Raw genomic sequence first — 27,008 nt, 5'->3', positions numbered from 1 at the left:
CTGTGCTCTCCCCTCCACCAAACATTTTCCCCGCAATATGTGCCCCATCCCCCAAAGCAGAAGACACCCCAGCCCGGGGTAGGTGGTGGTTTAGCTCTGGCTTTGCTGTGGGCTCAAACTTAAGACTGCAGCAGCTACTTGGCCCAGCCAATACTTAAATCCAAGACAAGTTCCCCCCCCATCTTGGATTTGAGTAAATACAGTACAGTAAAAGCTCTGTTATCTGGCATCCCCGGGGAATGGGGGATGCCAGATAACCAAATATGCTGGTTAATTGAGCAGCCCGGGCTGCCACTTCTCCCACCGTGTCTGGGGTGTCCCTCCACCCCTCCTGCCACATCACTGCCCCTCCCATGGGCCCTGCAGGACACGGAGGCGGGCCCCACACAGCCTGTTATGCCCCCAGGCCGTGGGGGCTTGGCAGTGCAGGCTGCTTTGCCCCGGGCCATGGGGACTCAGGGAAACCGGAAATGCCACAATGGGCACTTCCAATTTTACTTTATCTTACAAGCTGGGATGCCAGTTAATTGAGCATGCCAGCTTGTAAGATGCTGGTTAACAAAACTTTTACTGTATATCAGTTGTGCTCCCTTACTACAAAGGGAAGACACTAAACAATAACTTTAAATTACAGCAAATTTAGACCAGATCTCACTGTTAGAACAGCAAAGCAGTGGAATAGGCTGCCCAGGGAAGTTGTGGGATCTCTTTCACTGAAGGTTTTAAAGAAGTTGGACAAACATTGGTATGGGATGATTTAGGGGTAGCACCCTCAAGGCCCCTTCCAACCATAATCACTGATAACAGTTCAAGCCCAATACATAAACACTCCCTGCTCCATTACTAAAAATGCACTTTTGAAATGGACCAAATATCTCTCTGCACTGAACCACCTATGCCATGTCCTTTGCTTGTCTAATGAGGGGTACCCTTAAGTCTAATGACGTTGCGACCCACTGGCTTAGAGTTTGGGGTTTCACATATTTAAAAAAACAAAACAAAACAGAAAACCCCCAAAAAAACCCAGACAGCAACTTTTACCCTACTTTGGACATACCCCAAATTACATACAATTCTGAGAGAACTGTATGTCTCTTGTGGTTTGCAAACTCTTTGCTAATTCTCCATTTCAAAATTATGTATTAGGAAATTGTGAGTACTGATGTCAGTGGAAGCTTGAACCTTCCTCCCAGTCAGTGCTAGAAAATCTGAGCTCCTGAAGCTGATCTATGCAGGGGCAGATAGGGGAGGTTGCACTGGTGCTAATGCACCCTGCTTTGGTTCCTGCTCCACCCAAATGTTAAAACCCAATGTCTGGGAGCAGCAGCAGGCTACAATACTGCTTCAACCTATACCCCTGGGAGAGGCAGCTGCATATCTATTCAGGCAATGCTGAGAGAGTCAACTGACTGGATGACTCATTATCAGCTCCATGATTCTCATTAATCTCTCTCCACTCCACAAGTGTTAATGACCTCTATCTTTTTCAATGGCCTTGAGGTTTCACTATTCAAACTATCCTTTCATCTGCGATTTTGCTGTCAGTTAGCCATTTCTGGTAATGTCTCTCTTCTGTTTCACAGCCTGGCAGACTGTTTTTAGCTCTAGCTAAAAACCCTAAGTCAAGGGATAGAAATAACTGACAGTGAAGTATTGCAGGTACTATCAAGATGCTCAAGAAGGCTAGGTTTTGTCTTGTGAATCTTAATAAGAGATGCACATTTAACTATAGTGACAACAGGACTAATGACACAATATCCTTTGACTTTGTTACCTAGCTTGTTGTGTTTTTTTAAACTTTGAATATACACACACACATATTCATACACACACACACACACTCTCTCTCTCTTTCTCTCTAGCAAATTAGTGCACATTCCAATAGTTATATTGGTTTTCTGCTTCAATCTTGAACTGAATAATACAGTGCTAGCCCCTTACTATATTAGTAAAGATTCTAGTTTCTCTTTTACTGAAGAAAATCTATGTTGTTGCATGAAAAATCTGTGTTGTTATGTGTGACGATGCACAACACCATGTGGCACACCCTTTTCAGAATCCTAAATACGCCCATGTATCCAGGCAACCTAACCACTAAGTGGAGTCAAACACCCTCAGCTGCAATCCCAGCCTGGGCTAATTCATTTCCTATGTTGCAGCTCCTCCTACAACAAACTGATCATCATGATAGACAAATACTTAAAAGGGCAAGAAGAGTTCTTGCCTGTGTCCTTGATACTGGGAACAGTACTTGCCTGTCTGAATTTCTCACCTGAACTGCCTGCTGTCTGCGCCTCATGAAGGAAACTGATTTAGGGGACATCTTTAAATGCTGTACCAAACACTCCTCCAAGGTGCTGATGCGGTGTGGAAGGAAGCCACCTGTCATCACTGAAAACTGTAGGACATCAGCAACCTATGAAAGGAAGAGAGGAAGGGAGAAATACATCACAGCAGCTTTAGCTGTCCCAAGAGCAGACAATTAGGATGTTCCTTACTGGAGACCATGCTGAAGTTAAACACACTGCTAACAAATTAATCTTTAACTGTTCAAACTCTCAGGAGTAAGAGTCTCAACCCCTTCAGGATGTTGCAGTTAGGTAGAAATCCTGTGAGATGGCTTCTTTTTTCAGTAAGCTGCTGCTTTTTAGATTAAAGTGACAAAAGTGAAATATGATGAAAGATTTATAAGCTCCCAAAAACATATAAACTAAAGACTGTTTTAGATTACAAAATTATGCAGGTTAAACTTGCCATATGTTGGTACATCCTTCCATGTATCCACAATCAATTCACTCATTCTATTTTCAGCCCTTTTGATAAAACTCTGAGTTTCTGCCATTCTTTGTTTAAACAACACCCCCTACTAGCCCTATTCCACTAGTACAGTCCCTGTGTAGATAGTATATTGCCTCTCTACAGTCCTCCAACAACAATCCCACAATACCTCTGGTTGCAATTTTAACCTCTTCTTTGCCCAGGTTTCATAATGACTACACGTCATAACTGTCTTTCCCCATCCCTTAATTGCATTGCAAATCCTGAATGTGTTTTGGAGATACCTCTTGTACTGCTAATCTCTCTTTGCAATGCTCTGTACAAGGTATACCAGAAACTCCAGGTAAAAATTTTGCTGCTATTTACCTCATGAAAGAAGTCAAGGATCTCCACAGCCTGAGGTGGAAGAGGGCTTTGCAAGTCCAGTTACTGAATTTTCAAAGGAAAAAGGGTGTTTATTTCAGCATTTAATGGGACTTGCAAAAGCTGAAGTACCACAGGGACGAGCAGTAATGTTGAGCAAAAGGAAAGGAATAATGGGAGTCCTACCATAAGGCAAAGGAGGCCAACAGAAAAATCTGGTGCTGCCCTTTACTTCTGCCATAACTAAGCCAAGCAGTATGTTGTATGCTAGACAGAGACCCCACGCACCAGTGACAGGCATCTTGCTACACTCGGAAAAGGTGCCCCAGCAGAGTATATCATCATCATTAAGGAGAGGGATGCAGGCTCTTTAATAAAGACTGGAGTTCTCTGAGACCCAGCTGAACCCGAGTAGGTAAAAAAGGAAGAGAACTCAGGGTGGGTGTGGGTGTGTGTTTCTCTTTTCTTAGTACAATAGGTTGTGTCTCTATGCTCAGCTGGGCTAGGTTCAGTTGGGTCTCAGAGAACCCCAATCTTCATTAAGGAGGCTGGATCCCGTTCCTTGATGATGAATTACTTGTGTGCGTGTCTACACACATCATAGTATTAGTACATGTGTACACACACACACACACACACACCTGCACAGCCCCCTCCACTCTCCTTCATTTCATATCCCCCCTCTTCTCAAAATGGTAGCCAGAAGCATGCAGGGAAATAAATGTTTTTTGAAGCAGTCAGTTTAGTTTAACAAAATGCATTGGAAGTCATGGGCAAAAGAGTGAGAAAGAAAAAGAGAGAGAAATACCAAAAACTTTCCTAGTGTATGCTCTGGACTGGGCACAAAGAGAGAACATTTACAACAGGAGTCAGGGCTCTGCAAAACAAAACCATACTAATACCAATACCTGAAGTTGTGAACCTTCAAATATAGCACTACACATTTACAATCAACTATTCCACTAACCCAGTAAATAGTCATTCACATTTCTAAGAATAAAACTGTAAAAGCACACATCAGTTTTGAAAGAGCAATGCTTTGACCTTCCACTCTGAAAATCCAAGTCTAAAACAAACCACATACTGCACTTGGACTCGGGTACAAAGTGGCCGTGATGGCACGCTATGGGTGAAGGAGACTTGGTTTTCTGTTAGCTCACAGGATCAGGTACTGGCCTGCATAGTTTCAGGTTGACCTTGGCACAGATATCCCCTTTGTCTGCTGGCACAATCTTGATAAGAGTTTCAAGCAAATAATTTTCTTACTATTCAAGCAAATAGTCTTCAGTCACTGACTGTAAGCTTCTAGAAAGGGCATTATTGTTTATACCGTGGTAAGAAAACTTTATCTTGCCACCCTTCAATGAATCCTAATTATTGTGAAGAGCATAGGTGAATTAATACATGGGCCTGTGGGGCCTGGGCCCAGGGGCCCCTGCCAATCAGAGGCCCCCAATGCCTGTGTTCCCTTGGAAAACGGCAGGTTTCCCCTTGCAGGCGGCCAGCATTTCAGCCTGAAAGGGGTTCTGCTTGGGGCTACAGGGAATGGGATGCAGGGGGAAATGCGTGCATGTGCATGGCCAGGAACGCAGCCAGGCAGTGTGGAGAGCCGCTCCCTGCAGGTAGGTCTGTGGAGGGGAAGGGGCATGAAGGAGGGAAAGGCCATGGCGTGGGTGGCAGATCAAGGACCCCAGGATCCATGGTGAGGGAAGGAATGGGGCAGGAGCTGGAGGCGCTGTTCAGCCAGAGTGTTGCACAGGATCCGGGGCAGGGAGCAAGATGGAGCCACAGGCAGCTTGTCTGGGGGGTACAGGGGAGGTGAGACAGCTCCCTGCCACTGCCCACACCCTCCAGGGGAGGCATAGGGGGACATGTGCCCCCCATATTTGTGCATGGGGTGCATGTAGGCTGTCTGTTGTGGAGTTGGGGCTCTCCACTCTGCTGCTTTTGTCCTGGGGGCCCCGCACCAGCTGCAGCAGGGCCCCTGAGGCAAAGGCAGCAGGATGGAGAGCCCTAAGCTCACAGCAGGCAACCTGCATCCACTCTTACCTCACTTGGCTCTCCTCCACTCCAGCCATGGTGTGGGAAGGGGGGGAGGGGGCAGGGAGCAGGTAGGAGAGGGGAGCATGTGCCACCCCACCTCCAGCCTGGCTATGTCCACCCAGCCTCCCTCTCAGGGCATGGAGGGCCTTTGGCAGCAGCAGCACCAGGAGGGAAAGGGCACCTCCCCCCAGCTGAAGTCCCCGCTGGGGTGTGGAGGGCCTTCTGTTTGTTCAGGGCCCCAGTAAATCTTAATCTGCCGCTGGTGAAGAGGCTGGCAATGGTGACTTCAAGCTGCCTGGAGCAGTAATCTTCTCAGGACTCTTGCATCCTCATGAGTAATGTATCAGACCATGTCATCACTGCCTTTGCAGATCCACAAGAGCCACTTTCATGCAGTGAACCCTGGTAATGTGATCCCAAGTGATCCCAAATTGACAAAAACACCAAAGTGCACAAAGTTAAAGATACGGAATTGTTTCCGTCATATGAAATAAAAATTACTGCCTGGAATAAGTTTAGCACTATTTAATGCACCAGTTCTACACTTATTACTAGTCCCAATTTACTCATCATACTTTACAAGTCTGTAGCAAGAGTGAACCTCTGGAAATAGACCTGTTGAAAGTCTCTAGGTTAAGATTAGTGGGGAGAGCAAGAAGGGGGGGGATGTTCTGGTAGGTGTGTGCTATAGACCACCAGACGAAGAGAATGAGGTAAATGAGGCTTTCTTCAAACAAGTAGTGGAAGTTTCCCAGTCACAGGCCTTGGTTCTCACGGGGACTTCAATCACTGACATCTGCTGCGAGGGCAATACATAAGTGCACAGGCAATCCAGGAAGTTTTTGGAGACAACTTCCTGGTGCACATGTTGGAGAGACCAGGTAGGGGCCATGCTCTTCTTGACCTGCTGCTCACAAACAGGGAAGAATTGGTGGGGTATGTAGAAGTGGATGGCAAGCTGGGCAGCAGTGACCACGAGATGGCTGAGTTCAGGAACCTGACAAAAAGGAAGAAAGACCCTCAACTTTAGAAAGGCAGACTTTGACTCCCTCAGGGAACCGATGGGCAGGATCCCCTATGAGGCCAATCTGAGGGGGAAAGGAATACAGGAGAGCTGGCTGTATTTTAAAGAAATCTTACTGAGGGGACAGGAACAAACCATCCCAATGTGCAGGAAGAATAGCAAATGTGGCAAGCGACCAGCTTGGCTTAGCAGAGAACTCTTCAGTGAGCTTAAACACAAAAAGGAAGCTTACAAGAACTAGAAGCTTGGACAAACATTTTAGGAGGAATATAAGAGCATTTCTCATGCATGCAGGGATGAAGTCAGGAAGGCCAAAGCACAACTGGAGTTGCAACTAGCAAGGGACATAAAGGGTAACAAGAAGGGTTTCTACAAGTATGTTAGCAACAAAGCAAAGGTCAGTGAACGTGTGGGTCCCTTACTGAATGGGGGAGGCAACCTAGTGATGAGGAAGAGGCTGATGTGCTCAATGCCTTTTTTACTTCAGCCTTCACAGGCAAGGTCAGCTCCCAGACTACTGCACTGGGCCGCACAGTCTGGAAAGGAGGTAAGCAGCCCGCAGTGGTGAAAGAACAGGTTAGGTACTATTTAGAAAAGCTGGACATGTACAAGTCCATGGAGCCAGATGTAATACATCCAAGGGTGCTGAGGAAGTTGGCTGATGTGATTGCAGAACTGCTGGCCATATGAAAATGTGTGGCGATTGGGGGAGGTCCCAGATGATCGGAAAAGGGCAAATATAGTGCCCATATTTAAGAAAGGGAAGGAGGATCCAGGGAACTATGGACCAGTCAGCCTCACCTTACCTCAGTCCCTGGAAAAATCATGGAGCAGATCCTCAAAAAATCTATTTCTAAGCACTTGAAGGAAAAGAAGGTGATTAGGAACAATCGGCATGGATTCACCAAGGGTAAATCATGCCTGATCAACCTGATTGTCTTTTATGAAGAGATTACTGAATCTGTGGACATAATATACCTTGACTTTAGCAAGGCTTTTGATACTGTCTCTCACAGCATTCTTGCGAGCAAACTGAGAAATACGGGTTGGACTGTAAGGTGGATGAACGGACTGTAAGCTGGCTGGATTGTCAGGCTCAACAGGAAATAATCAATGGCTCAATGACTAGCTGGCAGCCAGTATCAAATGGGGTGCCCCAGAGGTTCGTCCTGGGGCCAGTTTTGTTCAATATCTTCGTTAACCATCTGAAGTGCACTCTCAGCAAGTCTGCAGATGACACTAAGCTGGAAGGGGCAGGGTGGAGTAAATATGCTACAGGATAGGGTTAGGATTCAGAATAACTTATGGCAAAAGAAATCTCATGAGGTCCAACAAGGACAGTCCTGCACTTAGGATGGAAGAACCCCATGCGCCAGTACAGCCTGGGAATTGACTGGCTGGGCAGCAGCTCTTCAGAAAAGGACCTAAAGGGGGTTATCGTGCACAATAAGCTGAATATGAGTCAGTGTGCTCTTGTTGCCAAGAAGGCTAACAGCACACTGGGCTGCATTAGTAGAAGCGCTGCCAGCAGATCAAGGAAAGTAATTATTCTGCTCTATTCTGCACTGGTGAGGCCACATCTGGAGTAGTGTGTCCAGTTTTGGGCCCCTATAGACTACAGAAAGTATGTGGACAAGTTGGAGAGAGTCCAGCTGAGAGCAACAGAAGTAGCTCAGGGGCTGGAGTGTATGACTAATGAGGGAACTGGGTTTCTTTAGTTTGGAGAAGAGAAGACTGAAGGGATTTGATAGCAGCCTTTAACTACCTGAAGGGTAGTTCCAAAGAGAATGGAGCTACACGGTTCTCGGTGGTGATACATGAACAAGAAGCAATGTTCTCAAGTTGCAGCAAGGGAGGTTTAGGTTGGACATTGGGAAAAACTCTCCACTAGGAGGTTGGTGAAGCTCTACAACAAGTTACCCAGAAAGGTGGTGGGTCCTTGGAGGTTTTTAAGGCCCAGCCTGACAAAGCTGTGGCTGGAATGATCTGGGGATGGTACTGCTTTGAGCAGGGGGTTGGACTAGATGACCTCTTGAGGTGCCTTTCAACCCTAATTTTCTATGATTCTATGATTTTTCCCTGACGATCTTTATTGAAAATTAAGAAATTTTGACTGTAACACTTCATGTATGCTAATCCTGTAAATATAATAAATTGTCTTGGGTTGGGAGTTTCTGGTTTTTAATCAGTGACTTCTGGGATACCCTTGACAGACAGCCCCTCTGCACCATTTATTCTCATTACAAGAAAGAAAAACAGACAAGAAAAGACACATTTTTTGATCTTCTCCGGATCTCCAAGGCCATAATATAAGAAACTAGGGACTGGAAAGAACACAGGCTTGAGGAAAGGCAGTTCAAGATCAAGTAAGTCATTCTGCAACACTAGACAGAAAAATGAACATATACCCAGTGTACTGCACAAAACACAGAGACTTAGACCCCACCAGCCACTGTGCCATATGGATGACTCTCTTCCTAGGCATGGGCTATTTTGCACATGTCCCTTAACCCCAATAAAAACTAAGGATAACTGCTGTGACAGTATAAAGCCACATCCTGAAATTCTTACAAGAATAGTCAGCATCTCACACTTTAAGTGGTCTTACATTTGTTTAGAAGTATGCTTGTTATTTATTACTGCAGAATAGCTTTCATTTGTGAAAATATTGATTTTTTTATTATGTTTTAAAAAGGCAGATGTGTATCCCCACACCAGTGTCCAGTTCCATAAGGCACACTACAAGTCACCTAAAAATCAGGTACCAGCCAAGCACAATTGCTTCACACTGACAAAGCAGAGCATTGACAGTGCCATACTGTCCAAGCATGCTCTTAAGGCCTCCTCCCCTAGCAAGATGTGATCTTGCTCATCTCTGACTATTCAAGATCAGTAGATAGCATTTTCCCTGTTAGTGGTATTTCTTCCCCTGCTTCATAAATACTATGTAAAACACAAACAATAGCAATAAGGATCAGAGAATTCAGTCACCGATGTCCAACCTATTCATGAAGCATCTCCAGCATCCATTCATTTTACTAATGCACATTCAACACTCATCCTACAACTGCTCAGGCAATAGTTAAAACTCCCCTTGGTGCTATCCAAACTGTCTGTTTTCATAAGCCAGGGAAAAAAAGGACAGTCTGGATCAGAAAGAATTACAATTGGCCTGGAAAAGTGTCCTTGTCAGAAGCTTTTCAGAGTCCTGTATTATTAAAGATACAAACATGATGCACTTCCTCTGGCAAGCCAATGTTAAAGAAGCATTCCTGATGATCCACCAATTTCTTCTAGATATGGAAAAGTATTCTCTTCTGTTTATTTACTTAAAAGCAAGCAGCAGGCCCAGAATCAGTATGCATCCCCCATGTAGTGCTCCTTCACAGTTTTAGAATCCCACCGCATCAAATCCTTCTTTAATTCCTGCACACTGTCCAAAGTTACAGTTCCATGCAACAGAGCATTCTGAATGGCACTGCATTCCTAGAGGGCAATCACCCACGCTGTGGATCTTCTAGTACCAAACTAACTACCTGGTGACTTACAGCAATCCAGGGTCATGAACTTCCAGAGCAGTCTCCACACAGGCTGTCACCATCAGAACAGCTCCAACTCTAACAGTCTTCTGCTGAAGACCCAAGGCAAACTTGGCGCACAACTCCAGGAACACAGCATTCATATAGCTGAATGTTCTGCAATTTTGCCCAGTCATCCCAGATGCACATCACAAACCAATCCTGCTACTTAGCATTTGTTTCACAGGCTCAGAAGCAATGCTGGCATGTGCTTCTGGAAGGTGAATATCTAGAGTGCCAAGCAATTTTCATTCCCTGTCCATATTATCTACGCCTCCTCCTCAGTATTAATTTTCAGTACTGCACACCCACCACTATCCTGACTGATAGAGTTCTGCAAGTACAGAAGAATTAAGTGCCCTTTCCCTAAAACTGCCTGAAGAACTCTACAAAGTGATTCAGCATCCACGCTTCTGCAACAAGGTGGAAACGGGCACAAGTAAGAGTGGAGTAAAGGATGTAACCCAGAGAGTTAGAGATTATTATATGAAACAGGGGGGATTAAGGGAATTTAGCTCCCAGGATGGACTGCAAAAATCTCCAAGAACAGCGCACTAGATGATGGTACAGGAAATGGGGGGATGCTAAGCCTGAATGAGGCATATTTACATCAATGCAACCTGTTGCTGCAAGGACTGCATCAGCAGAAGCAGTCAAGTGGGCATACAGCCTAGTAAAATAGTGATGCAGTAGTATGCTGACACAAATGCCATGAGTAAAACCTTCTCATGTAGTCATAAGGACCATAACAGGAGTAATAAAGCTAGGGAATCATTACATTCATTACGCTATGTTAGGAGGCACTCATTGCTACACACCAATGAGTTATATTAACAGTCAATTATTAACTTACTTGCAAGCATCTGACTGGCCAGTTACTACAGCAATTGTCCCAAAGATTGACAGTAAATTAATTTGTTTTAGTCAAGCCATGAAGTATTAGGGCAGCAGCATACCAATTATTCTTTTTTTTTCCCTTTCTTTTTTTTAAATGTTGCTAAATTGTATGGAGACACCATACAGAGTGTAAGGTACACTGGTAGGTTTTATGAATGTTCTTTGAGAAGCTGCCTCTCTTTAAGAAATGTAATTTACTTGCTAGTAGCTCAGATGATGAGCTCCAGACACAACCTCAGAGTAACAGAAAGATAAACAGACACATTAATTATTCAGTGATTCAGGTAGTGAAGAACGCAGCAGCAGGACTGTTTGTATCAATTCAGTTTTACTGGAAGTGTGATGCGTCTAAACTGACACTAAATCAATTTATCTGTTACCAAAACAGAACTGGACTAATTACAAATAAGACTTATAAAATCAAAGCTTAGAGTTCTATCAGCATGAGAAAAGCAGATGGGCTTGTGCTCACTCCTAACATAAGGGGGTATTGTACTAGTGCAACTTATCTGTTTAGACCAGGCTCATATGGGTCTGGCAGCCATTTTCAACATGTTGCTTAGCAATGCTGGATGCAAAAACCCTCCATGTTGGAGTTTTCTTGGGCTCAGGTGATCTAGTGATAGATATAAACAGACCAGGCCTAGAACTGGATTGGAAAAACCTGACTGGCATTTGGCCAGTGATGGTGACTGTGAGCGACAGGTCAACCATCAGCTGCATTTAGACACTTATATAAAATTATGATTAGAAAAAAAGAGAGGCAAGGAGCCTTGCTTACACTACAAAAGCGTGGCAGGCGTGACTAGCTGAACACAACTTTTCTGAGTCTAGCCTAAAAAGTCATTCAATATAATATTATGTTTTCAAGGTCTTATTCTAATAATATAACGCGCTATAGTAAAAATAGTGACAGCACTGCATACAATGCTTAGAGCTTTACCACAGCTTGCAACAATAGAATCAGATGGATTTACCACTGCAATTCTAAGCTGTAACTTCCACTGTTGATAGTACGGGTGGAGCTACTCCAGTACAGAGCATACATGGCCTGTTTTTCCTTTATTTTGCTTTTCCACCTGTAACAGGAATGGGAAGGATAAAGATGGTAACTCCTTATTACAGTCTGCTTGCCCTTCTGTACAACTTCAAGGAGTCTCCGGCTCCAGCAAGGTTAACCAAGAACAACTAACTTATCTACACTAGATGCCAACATTTATAAACCAGCACTTAAAGCACAAAACCCCACACCTTTTTCCTGACAGGTTTTCTGAGTGGAACAAAAGCTCCTTTCCTTAGTACTTTAGTGAGCACATTCTAACTAACACATTCCAACACTTCAGAGACAAGGCAAGCTGTACTTCGGCTTCCTTTTAGAATTTCGCTTTATTGGGGCAAAACATTTTATTGAGGTGTGACAGCAAACACATTCTAAACAAAACATTTAGCCTAGTCCAGAGAAACCTTTTTAAAGTAATTAATATCACTAGGCTTTCCTCTCTTGGAAACTCTTTTCTCTGGTTACAAACCAATCTATCTAGCAAGGTACCTGTGTATCAAAGACATTGGAGAGAATGATTCCATACTTGTGAGAGAGACAGTCAGAGATCCAACGGCAGTCGTGGATAACCTGAAGGATCAAAAAAAGATTTGAAGCTGGCTAGCTGCCGATCTAATACCTAAATATATATATTTTTGTTGATGTTTCTGAACATGTGTCCTCCCCACAATCTTCAATGGCTTTAAACAATCTAAAACCTTACCTTCAAAATATTCTTATCTTCCAGCACCATTTGTAGTCCATTTTTGAAGGCTCGAGGCCCCAGGAGAAAAATATCAAATAAGAAAACCCGACTCCTTGTTGCCACCTAAAACAAACAAAACCTAATTTATCTACAAGGGGGTGAGGACAGGTAGGGACATGAAAAAGGAAAAGATCTCTTGCTAAACAGATATCTGCACTGCAGAAATCTTGTCCACAGGGAGTATATTGAAGAGCACAAGTTTAGTTTCCTGAATATTAATCTATAGGCCAACCCTACCGCTTTCAGAAATATTGTCAGACAAGCATGCAATAAGGGATCAACAAAATAGCTTATTGTGCCTAGTTACATACAGGCAACCTCTGCTTAACACTGTTTCACTTGCACTATTTTTCTATAACACACATTTGAAATTGATATCCAATTTCACTTAGCGCTCAGCAAGTTTCATTATAACGCTCACAGTCACCATCTTGGGTCATTAAATACTTTCCGTTTCACTTAACGCTTGTTTTGCTTAATGCTTGTTTTTTCAGGAACCAATTAAGAGTGCTAAGTGGGGGTTGCCTGTAACAGCACTTTCAGATATGAACAGAACAAATCCTATCTACTATGCCTGAATTAAAAACAACCTTCCACTCTCCACTGTCATTAGATACAGAGCGTGTCTACACGTTAACGTGCTTTTCCTAATATGCATTAAACCTAGTACCTCCAGTGTGAGGTATTAGAAAAAGGAGCATTAGCCTATTTTAATGCACATTAGAAAAAACACGCTTTTTTGCGCTACTTTAATGTGCATGAAAATAGGCTAATGTGCATTAAAGCGCACATGTAGATGTGTCCACAGAGTCACAAAGAAAATACTAGTCCCCTAGTTTTCATTTATGCTCCCTCATGGTCTAAAGATAGCAATGCAAGGACTAAAAAGAAAGCACCCTTTATCATTCTCATATGCCAGGTATGTGATAGAGAATTTAGACATGGCCTATACTCAGAATTGCACTGCAATAACTGAAGGTGTTATTTTAAACTAATTGAATTAAACCACTGCAAACCCTCCGCAAAAAGTTCATTCAATTTTAAATTTGTTTATATAAAAATGAGGGCACCCATATTTTGCTCCAGTTTCAATAGATGTATTTTAAACCAAGCAGCATACAACTTTAAATATAGATAGAACATTATTATCACAATCTCAGTTAGCTGTGGGATGATCTTCCTCTTCTGGCTCTTTATAACTCTTGATCTCTTTTAGGGTGTTTCGTGAAGGCCTTGCATCTACTCTAGCAGTGTTTTGCTGCTTTAACTAAGACATACAAGTATAAAAATATTTACACTAGTATCTCTTACTTCTGTTTGTCAAAGCAAAATAAACTATATTGGTGGTAAGTGCCAGTAAAATGTCTTTTACGTTAGACTTTTTACTGGTCTAAATAGCACACTCCTTATTGATAATTATGCCTGTAAAACACCTTCTCTTTGTCCCTTACCTGAAACCAGCAGAGTTTTCCATAGCGACAAAGACTAACACCTTCTGCTGCAACACTAAGAACCACCTGCTTTTTGATGTGCAGCATCTATGGAAAATAAGGAAGAAACGACTGTTACCAAAGGTGAGATGGCTTGAAGGACTAATAGTAGAAAGGCTGTTTCACATTCAACGGAAAGCAGCAGTGACCACAAGTGTACATCTGACAGGTATTTAAATGACCTGTGAGAACTGAGTTACAGTTCCCAATCCAGTTACAGAGGGCCATGTAAATCACAATTAGCAGACTGAGCAGAGAGGTCAAGGACCAAATGGACCATGGATACTAAACAACTCTAACAAACAGAGAAGGTCCCTCTGAGGAAGTTTTGAGTTACTTCGCTATAATATGGTGAGCCTTACTTCCTGTGCAGTATCTGCTTTCTATGGGTTAAGAAGAAGTCTATGCCCAACATTCCTATTAAAGAGAACATTTTTCTAGGGTTAAATTTGCAAAAAGAAATCAAAAAGGGTTACAGCTAAGTGCATTAAAGGGAAAAAGATTTTCAGTCATTATACACTTGTGATAAAGCATATCTTGGAGCAGAGGCCAAGCAAGGGCCCTGCTCCAAGAGGCCAATTGTACTTCTTATCCAATTATATTTTTAATATATTGGCAGCAAGGCTAATATATTAAAAATTAATTTAGAAGCAGAAGCTGCCTTTTCAAAAAAAGCTTGGGTACGCTGTCATGTCCTCTGGGGCAGAAACCTTGTTTTGGTTATACATGTAGACAGGGTTTAACACACTAAGGTCCCAATCCCTCATAGTTGCTACCACAATGGAAACAATTATGATTTCTGTCTGCTAAGTTTGTATAAGACAAAACATCTCTTACAAGCTTTTTAACCTTGAATCTGCCATTAGCGCTAGGAGTTCTGGGACAGCTTTCAGCATCAGCAGTCCAAGCCTCCTGTTGACTTCACTGTCCTTGATCAGTGTTAGATAGGTAACAAATAAGTGGTGGAACCCAGATTGCTGAAGTTGCACACATCACTGGAAATAAAGAGCAGTTGCTTCTGACAGCTAATACCAAACAACTCTGGTGCTTCCCAAACATGGACCATCTAATTCCATTCTCTCATAATTGCTACAGAATCTTATATATAACTGATGCAGATCCCCCTACTTGTGAACAACAATACTCCCATCTGCACTGAATTCCCTACCTTCCCATTCATACATGTATGTTATGGAAGGGAGTTTGTGCACTTTAGGTTAGAGTAAAAAGTCATTTGTGATCAAAGATACCATTGGCACTTTGCTCAAGGAAACAGCAGTTACCACATCTTAGGAGTAAGGTAGCAACAACTTGTGAAAGGGTACTCCAAGACATGAGAAGCTCACAGAGAACTGTCTAAGACCTGCATCCAATGGCAATACTTCCTATTAAAATAGGGCAGGATCACAGGTCAACACACTATCAATATATTATTCACTGTTACTCACTGCTGAACCAAATTTCTGCTGGAACTGATCAATGACTATGTACTCCACATCTTCCTCCTCGTCTTCTGCAATGAAAAACACTAGAAGTGTGCTCTGCATCAACCATCACAGTGGTATATATCACACATTCATTTATTCAAGTCTCATCTTTGCTGTACCTGCATAGTTCCCTCTCCCTCCCCCTCAATGCTTCCTTACTGCCAGAAGAAAAATTTCCAGATATATTAATAAATTCCCAAATAACATTTACTACTATCATACCCAGCAAATTTAAAAGGAAAGCCAGGAGTTTGATCTTACTACATAAACAGGGAATGAGTTTTGAAAGTGATCACCAAAGGTAAAACATTTATTTTATACCCTTTTTAGATGATTCATGAAGTACAAAGGGAACAGGAAAAGTTTCTGTAAAACTCTTTTTTCCCATTAAAAAGTCATCACCTGTCCAAACTGGTTCATGTTATTACATAGTGTACTAGCCATTTGCCTGTCAGGAAAAAGATGCAGGGTAGGGACTTAGCACCACCACTCCACACTGCTGCCATCTCCCTGGAACACTGGGGGGAAACCTTGCCTCACCATCCCCTCTATCCCCCTCAGCCAGCATGCCGTGCTGCCCACTGCAGGGAGCAGGGCCAGAGAGGCTGGGGGGGGCAGGGGGGGAACATGAGGCCAGCACTCCATCCCTGCCTCCTACAGGGAGCAGGGGAGGAGCAACGCCAGTGGCACTGGCCTCGCACCCCCAGTCCAGCTGCTCTGTCCACACCATCATGATGATGCTCCGCTGCTGCTGTTTCCTGTCCAGAACACTGTTGGAACACTCCGATTGTTTCAGACAACAGACAGACAGACTAAGGCTTTTATAATATTAGATTGCACAGCTAGTAAATCACAACATTACAAGAGGCTGAAAACCAAATGATGAAAAGGAAATGAACACAGAACACTGATTTCAGACACTTGTTCTATTAACAGCTATTTAGCAACAATGTATAATGACACTTGAAGAAAGGATGCCTTTGTTCAATATCCCCTTTTTCCTTCAGTAAGGTGTAAGAGCTCGTAACACATATTTGTGACACTCCTAACAAATCCTCTAGTAAAACTAGAGAAGACTAAAATTTATATTTCTAAAGTTAAAAAAGTGAAAACAAGCTTGGTTTTTAAAAGTTCTTTGTAGGTCATATTCAATCCACACCCATTTTTCACCATTTCCTGGACTCTTACAATCTATGTGTATCCCTGTGAGATCAGACAGATTTTAACCCTGGAACCACATAAACTGAAAACAAGAACCTTCTTAGCAGACAGCCAACAATCTCCAAGCGTAATGATCAACCTGACACTGATCACAAATGGCCAACTGGGTTCAGGATGTTATTTGACACCACAACATAATGAAACAGCAGATTAGCACAATCACAAGAAGAAATGTTTGCTGCATGGAGTACTTTGCCCCTTTACAAGACTAGTTGGGCTGCTCTGTGAATGAGCGACTTCACAGCTAGAAAAAAATTACAAGTAAGTGTTACAAAAAGCATACGATGCAACAGAACTACCAGTATTACTGCCTTTTAAATATTTTCACTTTGAGTGCTCTTACTTATGAGCCTACAGTTGAAGGGGGGGGGCAGGACTTAAGCCCCAAATGGCCAAAATATAGGAACTCAGCAGGCTGTTTTAGAACCATCTGGTTTCAAAGGAGGAGAAGGCACAACACACACAACCCCAGAGTATCTGGATCTTTCTGCTGAAGTTAAAATCAGTGAAGTAGTTAAAATTTCATATTTGAATTGTTGTCATTAGTTTCAGTGTTAACTCAACAATTAGATAGTCTATGCAGGTAATGAAACTCATTCAAGATATTTACAGAAAGTATGTTACCAAAGCATATCTATTATGGACAGAGCTGCTTGTACCTCACCTGACAGGACAGACAATGGTGAAGTACAGCATAACCTCATAAATCTGGCATGCTCAGAACCAAGCACTTGCTGGAAATTTGAAAATGCCAGATTTTTTAAACCAGCGCAGCAGCCCGTTGTGGAGCAGTGGGGGAGGGGGGATAGCAGCAGCCGGTCCTGGAGCAGCTACCACATGCAAGTTTCCCCCTCTACATCCAAGAGTGCAAAAGAGAGTGGTGGAAGGAAGTGCTGGATTTTTGACAATTCTGGATTTTTGGCATCTGGATTTATGAGGTTACTAATTAACTGCCCATCAAGAATGACTGGGTGCTGCTGCTGCTCCCCCCCACCACCACACCAGGCTGGCTTCTCCCCCTGGCTTGGGCTCGCTCCTCCTCCCCCTCCACCTCCCATGTTGGGCCCAGGCCCACCCCTCCCCTCCCCCCAACCTCCACAGCACACCCACTCCTCTGCCCAGACCACTTTCGGCCCGTTCCTCCCCCACCACCACTGCATCAGCCCATGTTGGCACTCTTCCGACAGCCCATGCTGGCCCTGCAGGTGGCGATGATGGAAGGGGGGAGGAGCATGAGCTTATTTTAATGTGCATTAGAAAAAGCGCACTTTATGACCCCACTCCCCCCCTGTGCTGCCCCTGCCCCCCCAATCCCCCGTGTCGCCACCACCACCTCCAAGAAGCAAGGGTGCGGGAGGTGAGACCAGCTCTGGTGGCATTGCCCTCCTCCCCTCTCCATCATTGCCACCTGCAGGGAGCAGAGTGGGATGGCCAGGTCTGCAGTGCTGGCCTTGCACCCTCCGTTCTGTCTGCTCCATTGCTACCGCCTCCAGGGAGCAGGGCAGGCAGGGCCAGGCTAGCTGTGCTGGCCTCACACGCCCCCCACTTCATCCCATGTCCCTGCCATCATGGCGGCGCTCTGCCACACGACCACCTCCTGTCTGAATGCTTATTCGCACTCCGATTGGCTGTTTCAGTCAGTCAACCAGAGTGCAAATAAAGTGTTATGGATAGACAGGCAGACAGATTAAGATTTTTATAACATTAGAATACTGTATAGGAAACCCTCGTTATTCACGGGTTCGGCATTTGCAGTTTCAAAAGCTCGTGAATGCTGAACCCAAGTTTTAAATACACTTTATACACTTACAGGAGCTCCTCAGGATCTCCACGCTTGCTGCTGCTGCTGCACTCCCACCGTCGCCGTCGGAGCTGTGCCCGACCCCCAGCCACCAGGGGCACTGCGTTCATGAACACAGTGTCTTATTTGCAGATTTCACCATTCACAGGGGATATGAGAACATATTCTCCGCAAATGCTGAGGGTCACCTGTACTTTAATTTTAGCTCACTACCTTGTTTTCAGTTTATGATAAGCCAAGGAGTTTGCACCATGGTAGCAATAACTTAGACAACTGTTTAAGGTTTCTTGTCGTTTCTGGAATAAAGGCTTGTCTATATACCAAATCACTGAACTGGTTTTAATGTATATCTTTGTTATCTTCATACAAGGCTACTGGTGCATATTCCTTTTTCAGAGTAAAGAGTGCAATTTAAGTTCAATTCAATTAGGGCACTCTTATTCTGACAGAAGAGTGCCCACAACTAGACCTACAGTGAGATAACTAAAGACATGAATTAAAATCAGTTTCTTTTAATCCAGTTTGTGTGCAGACAAGCTGTAAGTTTATGTAAAGGATCTAGAACCTGGAAAATAAAAACATGTAACATATACAACAGGTCTGGCTTGCAGAAAGACTGAATCTGCATTCCTAGCCCAAGATCAGCATTACCTGCTATATTATATTTGAAGTTACTCAGGGTGGTGTCCTGGCTCTCTGGGGAAACACAAGTAGAACTGCTTTGCTCCACTGGTTCCCTGCCAGCCATTACAATTCCTTCAGTAACTGGACTGTCCCTGCACAAGATGGTACTGTTAGAAACCCTATTTACACTCTTACAAGCCACATACATGATATAACATACTACCCAGTTTATTTTGTTTTGAGGCACTGTTTGTTATGAGCTACAGCAGGGGTGGACAACTATTTGGGATGGAGGACCATGAGTTTTGGTGAGCTGTTAAGGGTCACATACACAAAATGAATGGTATTTAACAATAGCTATACTTAAACATTGTTGTGGCATTTATAGTATAAAGGATCCTTCATGTCATTTCCACACTTAATCAAAACAACACTATTAACATGCATAACAACACTTATTAACATGTTAATGAACATGATACAGGTCTACCTAAAATTAATCTGTGGGCTGGACAGAATCAATCGGTGGGCCATGTTTTGCTCACCCCTGGGCTACAGTTAGCCGTATAGTAAGCTGTTCCACATGCAGTGAAAGCTTGTATGTCAAACATCAACGTTTCCCCTGGGATTTCTCTTAAATAAAATATTCCTTTTTTCCTGGACATTTATTTCATAGGGCACAGGAAGAAAAGGAGAAGACAAAAACATAGGCTGAGAAGTAGTCTGACTGAAGAGTGCCCACAACTAGAGGAGGTAAGTCATAAATGGCCCAAGGGAGTGGAAGGTCTAAATGCAGATACATCAAGGAAGAATGAGATACCTGACTTCTGCCTGGTCCCCACACAAATTTAGTAAATATTAAAAAAAAAAAGAGTAGGAGTATGATTTTACACAAAGTAAGTCTGTACTACCTATAACCATGGGTGCAGCTACACCCTTTTAAATCCTGGTATAATTCAATAGAAGTTAAAAACACTGGAACATCACAGCCATAAATCAGCTCATGAGCCACCTTCATTCTACTGACAAGATACACATTAGAAACTGCTGCAAGCCTACAGGTAAAACATTTAAATAGATCTAGTTCAGAAATATTTTATTGATGATATGTTACACCAACATAAGTACCTTTCTATTGGTATAATTACATTCACATGATACACCCACCCCCCAAACTGGACACAGTACTCTAGATGAGGTATTACCAGTGCTGCACAGAGCGAAAGAATCACTTCCCTTAATTTGCAAGAGCTACTCCTTGCAAATCAAGGGAAGCGATTCTTCTACTCTGTTGCACAGATAAGACCTCACCTGGAGTACTGTGTCCAGTTTTGTGCTCCACGCTTCAAGAAAGATGTAGACAGTTTGGAAAGAGCTTAGCAAAGAGTGACAAAAATAATTAAAGGGCTGGGAGACATGATTTAGGAGGGAAAACTGAAAGAACTAGCTAGTATTATTTAATCTGGAGTAAAGAAGACTCGGGGACTGCATTTAATAACAGCCTTCAAATACCTGAAAGGTAATTAGAAAGTGGATGGAAATAGGTTTTCTTGTACTCTATAGCTATTAGGAATATAACTAGGAGCAATGGTCTCAAGCTGCAGGGGAAGAAATTTAGGTTGGAGATCAGGAAGTACTTTCTGACAATGAAGGCAGTCAAGCATTGGAACAGGCTATCTAGTGCTGTGGAATCTTTGTCCCTGGAAGATTTCAAGAGCAGGGTAGACAAATGCTTGATTGGGATAGTTCAGTCAGAGGTGATCCTACCCTGAGCAGGTGACTGGACAAAATGACCTCATGAGGTCTTTTCTAGCCCTACTTTCCTAGGATACATCCACATGTTTCTACATTAAGATAGTAGTGAAAGACTTAAGATATTTGTAAACAAGCTCCCATTACAAAGTAATGTATGAAAATATTTCTATTTAAAGATCTGATGAATACAGGAACAATCTGTTAATGAAAATAAAAATTGATTTCTGTATTGATTGGCAATCACTGCTAATAAGAATGATAAAAGCCTTGCAAACTCCATTTTAGATGCACATGAAGTAAAAGCCACTTCATTTCTGTTTCCCCCCTGAATGAAAATAAAGAGTTTCAAATAGGGCCTTGTGAAATACTCAAAAACAAAGACATCTGACCACACTGGTGTTAGAAATGCACCTCATAGTAAAAAAGGAAGAAATATGAAGCATAAATCCAAAATACTGTTAGTTTCTTGAAGTCATGTTTATCTACAAATGACGAAGTTTGTAAATCTATTCTGTGGCTGAACTGTTGTATGGGGAGAATAAATTCTCATGGAAAATCTTCCCTGAAAATCAGGAGCTAACCGTGAAAAAAATCCACACAAATTGTTTTTTGTTAAAACATTTATGGCACAAGGAATAGCAGCCAGCAAGATTCTCTGCAGTAGTGGAGGACCCCACCCATCTCCTTCGCTGCCTCTCCCTTACAGCAGAACACCACAATCTGGAGGTTGCCACGTCAATACTTAGATAAGCTTTGCTATCCAATTTTTCAATTGTTGGCTAAACTAAGCAGCTCATTCTTTTTCCAGTCGTGAAAGAAAGCCTCTTTCAACATACCCAGGGAGAGTTTCTGTTCCTCTTCCTGCCCCTTGTTCCAGTTCATCCAGCAGTTCCACTGAAATGCAAAGCAATATATTTTATTACAGTTCTGACCTCTGCATGTTTTTAACCAGGGATTAAACTCAATCCCCAAAACGCTGAAAAACAGTCACAACTGGTACTAGTTAATGCAGAACTCAAATTCTGACTCAATTTTCTTGCAGTCATAACACAGTGAAAAGAGGGAATTCACTGTCAAGAGTGATCCCAGATCAATCTCTCAGTTCCATAGACAGGTATAGACATGTTTCGTAGTTACTTCACACAAGATAAACCAGACTACATCATAGCATCTCTGCTAAAACTAGTTTGGCCCTCATAAGTCCACAAATGTGTCATCAGGATTAATTCTACAGATTGGTTTTGTTGCAACTGGGACAACCAAAACAAGTTAGTAGGATATATGCAAAGAACTATTATATCAACATTGGGACGGCCTTTCATCTCCTTGCTATTACTTACTTTGCTCCTAAAGGTAAAACTGATAGTGTCGCCTGCAAACCTTTCCCTCTATACATCCCCCTCCACCACACAGCCAGGAGTTTAAAAAAAAAAAAAGTCTAACCATTGCTACCCTGGCACAGACCCAGTTTAGGGTCTCAGAGTAGCACACTGCTCACATATTCACACACAGAAAGGCATAATATGTGGAAATAGCAACAAAACAAAACTAATTTGAACCATGTAGAAGGCAGGGTAGAGATGCACCTTCTACACCATCTAAATCAAAGATGCATATATGTTTGTAACCCCATTCTTACTTCATCCCATGTTATATTAGTTACTTAAACTCCACAGCTTGTCATATTAGTATAATTCTTCTTAGAAGGCCAAGTACTCTCTTTTCTGTCTTTTATGAGTTAGGAGAAAAGACAAACGCAGGCAACAGGAGCATTCCCCATATTGCTCTCCCATCTAGTCTTCCTACAAATTAGTGGATTAACTAAACAAAGTGAAGCAGCTAACCAAAACGCCCAAGACAAACACATTATGAAATGATTTTGGTAATTTATTTTGCCAGTTACAGCTTAGCTTTAATTAACTATGGCAGCCATTCATAGTATAATAATAACGTTGCATATTTAATACAATATTAAAAAGAGATTAACAATTGCTTTTTAAATTTTTTTTGAGAAAACTAGTATCAATTTTGGAAACAATTTTTATAGAACCCAATCATTTTGTTGACTTTAATGGGCTTTAATCAGCCCTGCATAGCCCATGATATGTTCAAAACATTACATAATATTGCCTAACTAATTAATCTTCACAACACCTTTTGAAGCTGATGAGCAAATATTACTAATCCCATTTTATAGTCCTGGCAATCTTGGGTACCACTTCCATGCAAAATAGCTTTATGATCACTTTTGCCTACTTTTTATCTCTCTCTTATGTTGCTGTGCAATAGGATCAAACAAAAACGAGGAAACTGGCTGTCACATGCAAAGCAGCAAAAGAAAAAAAAATAAAGGAAAAGATGATATACATTCACAGTCTTTAGATACACAATTTCCTGACAGAGCTGTGCAACTATACTATTCTAATAGAAAGATGGCATTTTTGGACCTTTGATACACTTCATACTTATACGACTTGCCCATAATCTGTCTGCACAATATTGTCAAAAATTGCCCATAATCTGTCTGCACAATACTGTCAAAAGCACCAAGTAAACAAAACCCTAGAGGAAATATCTTCCCCTAACCTCCAATTATAGTACAGTCTTTGTATGTGGTATTTACTTTTGTAAGTAACACTTTTTCAGAGAGAGGGTGATTTTAAAATGATAGTATTCTTTTAAACGCACAGTATTCAGAGACCTCACTGCAACATCAGCTCTCACATCTTTGTTGAAAGATGGGAAAATTCAGGAATTTTGTGTGTAGGCTATAGAACGTGCAGGTTAGTGAAATACTAATGAGGTTTTCAGTGTGTTGTTCAAACGATTATATCTAATGATTCCATGTATTTTTTTTTCCATTTTTATAATCAATTACTTAGATTAAAACCTTTTGTTAAAATGACTCATTTTCTAGCTGTCAAGCATTAACAAAAGTCTCTAAACACTCCAGGGGGAAAATTAAAATCTAAATAAAAAAATTCTCAGAAATCCTTTTCCACTTTGTGAAAATACTAATCAGAGTTTGGGAGCTTTTTCTTCTTTAATATACATATAAACATAACTTGAATTTGGGGTCTAAACCACATGATAAAATATCTACTTTTTATTAAGATTCTTACTACAATTACTTACTTCCTTAAGAAATGTATTTACTAAAATTCATTATCCATCTTAGACACATGGCTCCCACATTACCACAGCATGTGAGGTGTTCTTAATTGATTTACTCTCACCATACTGCTGAGAGACAAAGACATGCTATTATTCCCCTTTTACTGAGGAGCACCTGAGGCACTGAAAGTGATTTGTCCTATGTCACATGGAATGTCTGTAGCAGTTTCAGGTCCTAGGTGAGGCCTTTCTCTTTCATGCTTATCACTTAATCAAAATTTCTAGCAACTTTACTAAAGAAACCTGAATAGGAACCAACATTATAGACAGCAAACATAAAAAAAACCAATAAGCATGAGAATATCCAAGACACTCATCTTTCATGCATAGTAAGAGAATGTTCTCACCATTCAGTATTTCATGACCAAAAAACATCTTTACTCCTGGCATACTTCTGCCATTTTCCAAGTTTTTCACTGAAATAATTAAAAAAAAAAAAATCACATAGGCTGATTATTTTCTACAATCAAAGATAAGAATTAATTGCACCAAAATGAAGGCAAAACACAGTAACTGTTCTTACTAATGACATGGCAAAAGCACAATATCAACCATTTAAAATGGGTTTTTTATTGTTTTTGTTTCACTTTTACTTTAGGGAAGGATACTGTATGAAGCTGCCTGGTGGACAGAACAGGCTAGCTATTCCCATGCAAGCCAACTTCAGAGCACAATTGGGTCCCTTGCTTTTAACATAACATTAAATAGGAGCGTTACATTCATTACATTTCCTACTGCTTGTTCTTTCATTATGAGTCAACTGCATATTTCTGAAATCAACAGAAGGTTAGGCTGTGCCTGGTACATTCAGCAGCAGGTACATTCTGTATGGAAGATCAAGCTGACAGTTCTAGTTGGTTTCTGAATGATTGAAGCTTAATTATTTTTAGACCTATCAGTGAAAGTCAACCATTGAGTAATTTGACTGGCTCAGGTTCAAGTTAGACAGAACTGGTTATTGCTGACCAAGCACAACTAAATTAGACTCTTTTGCCATGCCTATTAACTCTTGAAATGTAGTCCATGCACTAAATGAACTTGGTCAACAAAAAATCCTGAGAAGATATTATGCTTCTATTTCACTAAAGAAGTCTAAATAATCTTGAAAAGCAAAACTGACAGATTTCTGCCTTGAACATTCAGAATCTGGGCAAGCAGCAGCCTCCATCTGTCTAGTGTAACGTTACCCACCACACACATCCCCTAGTGCTTTTAGGGAGGATGCTCTTGAGCATGCCTAGTCCACCTGCTACCACTTGCATGTGCCAAATCTGGAAATGCGAGAGCAAAACTAACTTGGGGCATCCCCGGAAACATCCCTTAAGCTTGCCAGTGACCAAGCTCTTGAAAGCAACCACATGGGCAGGAGGTGACCAAGAGTCATTTTGTTGCAATACTTATGGGTTTGGCATGTGTGAGACAGTTTCTGACATGGTTTAGCCTCAGAAAAGATCAGAAAAATCTGAGTGGTACAACACTCCATTTGGCTTTAGCATAGCAAAACTGCCATATCATATGCAACTAATCTCCCTCATAAAGTAGAAAATGTTCTACTCTAGCCCCTTTTCCATTCCAGTGGGAGACATTCCTAGACATCCCTTTCTCATTACAATGTAAGACAAGGACTCCCATCAGGCCCACCCTTCCACCATGGGATGTGGCACTCCAGCAAGTCCCTACCCCATTCAATCTAGAGAATATAGACACCCCTTCAAGATCAAGCACTCTAGCATCTACACAACTACATTATTTCTTTTGATTCCTTTGAAGATTAGTATAGAACCACCTCTGCTCAAAACAATACTTCTGTTGGAATCCACATGCTGCAACACCCCCTGGAAGAGGCCACATTTCAAGGTGATTTTCATTGTTCTTCCCAGAACCTCGTTGAGGAATTGGTAATCACTGCTAAGATCCATCCTGGCTGATCCCCAAACCAGTTCCTCTAGAAATGTTGTGCTCAAAGCAGGGTAGAACTCGCACTAAAAGTTTATTTTTTCTTCAGACACCTGTAGGACAGTCCAACAAGAAATGTGAAAAGATAGGGTAGAATAATCATTTGAACATCTCTTCCAGATGACTCAGCGTCCAGGCAAACAAAACCAGACTGGGGGGCAAGAACAGCCTGTAGCTATTTTGGCTCTATAAATATACAGAGCCATTGGGTTCATAAGCAATCATTCGTCCAAAAGCATCTGAAAGATCATTTCCTCTGGGCCCTCTCACACAGCCCAGAAAGCAGTCTGTGAAAAACAAGCCTTATAATGAATGTGCAACAGGAAAAGAACAAGGGAGAGAGGAGCACTGTCAACACCTTCATGTAGAGAGACAGGGAACTTGTTAGACTAGTGCAGGTGCTAGGATGCCTGTCTCAGGAGCAGGGCCATGCCCTGGGCTCCAGAGGAAGGGAAAAAACAAAAACTGGGGTCCTTGCCAATCTGACCTGAAAGAAAAATCCATCCTGACCCCTGCCCTGATCAGTTTGACTATAAGCACACGGGTGAGACTCTGCAGGCAAGTCCCTGAGGGGTGTCTACGCGCTAGCAGAGCAGCAGTGCACCCAGCCAGTTCCAGGGGGCTGCCCCGCCCGGTGCGTCAGAGGACGCAGAAAGAGAACCAGAAGATGCTTTTGTGAGGGGGGAGGAGACCCCCGCGGCCGGGAGAGGCGAGCAGCTGGAGGCCTGACGCCTAGGCCCCGCACATCTCCTACCCGCGGGGGCTGCTCTCCTCCGACTTGTTGAGAGAGTACACCACAACCCCTCCCGCCCGCAAGAGGGCGAGGGGAGGGGAGCTGGGTAGGGCAGCTAGTACACAGCACGGGGGACAGCTCTCAGCCTAACTAGCTGCAGAGGCGCCACCGAAGCTCCCATCTGCAGCAATCAGCCGCTCGCAGTATACAGGCGCTGCCCGGTTTCCACCCCCCGGACGCCTACAGCTCCCACAATGCACTTGCCGAAGGGGCGGGGCC

The 27,008-nt window shown here is 42.5% G+C and overlaps 1 protein-coding gene across 1 annotated transcript in view; it reads right to left on the bottom strand.

The window, feature by feature from the left end:
* Positions 1-26,930, bottom strand: part of EXD1 (exonuclease 3'-5' domain containing 1) — a 34,025-nt gene extending 7,095 nt beyond the window's left edge. Inside the window, exons 1-10 of the mRNA XM_090033408.1 lie at positions 26,751-26,930; positions 25,827-26,049; positions 24,388-24,456; positions 21,703-21,760; positions 19,139-19,263; positions 15,427-15,491; positions 13,940-14,026; positions 12,447-12,551; positions 12,233-12,313; positions 2,273-2,416 (exon numbers count right to left, since the gene is read on the bottom strand). Coding sequence (XP_089889534.1) covers positions 2,273-2,416; positions 12,233-12,313; positions 12,447-12,551; positions 13,940-14,026; positions 15,427-15,491; positions 19,139-19,263; positions 21,703-21,760; positions 24,388-24,456; positions 25,827-25,959 — 867 coding nt within the window. The 5' untranslated portion in view covers positions 25,960-26,049; positions 26,751-26,930. The remainder of the gene's footprint in view (positions 1-2,272; positions 2,417-12,232; positions 12,314-12,446; positions 12,552-13,939; positions 14,027-15,426; positions 15,492-19,138; positions 19,264-21,702; positions 21,761-24,387; positions 24,457-25,826; positions 26,050-26,750) is intronic.
* Between the last annotated feature and the right edge of the window lie 78 nt (positions 26,931-27,008).

Source organism: Crocodylus siamensis, chromosome 2, assembly GCF_052110815.1.
Source record: "Crocodylus siamensis isolate JL-2025a chromosome 2, ASM5211081v1, whole genome shotgun sequence".
In the NCBI taxonomy this organism is placed as follows: Eukaryota; Metazoa; Chordata; order Crocodylia; family Crocodylidae; genus Crocodylus; species Crocodylus siamensis.
This window is presented reverse-complemented; position numbering and strand designations above follow the sequence as displayed.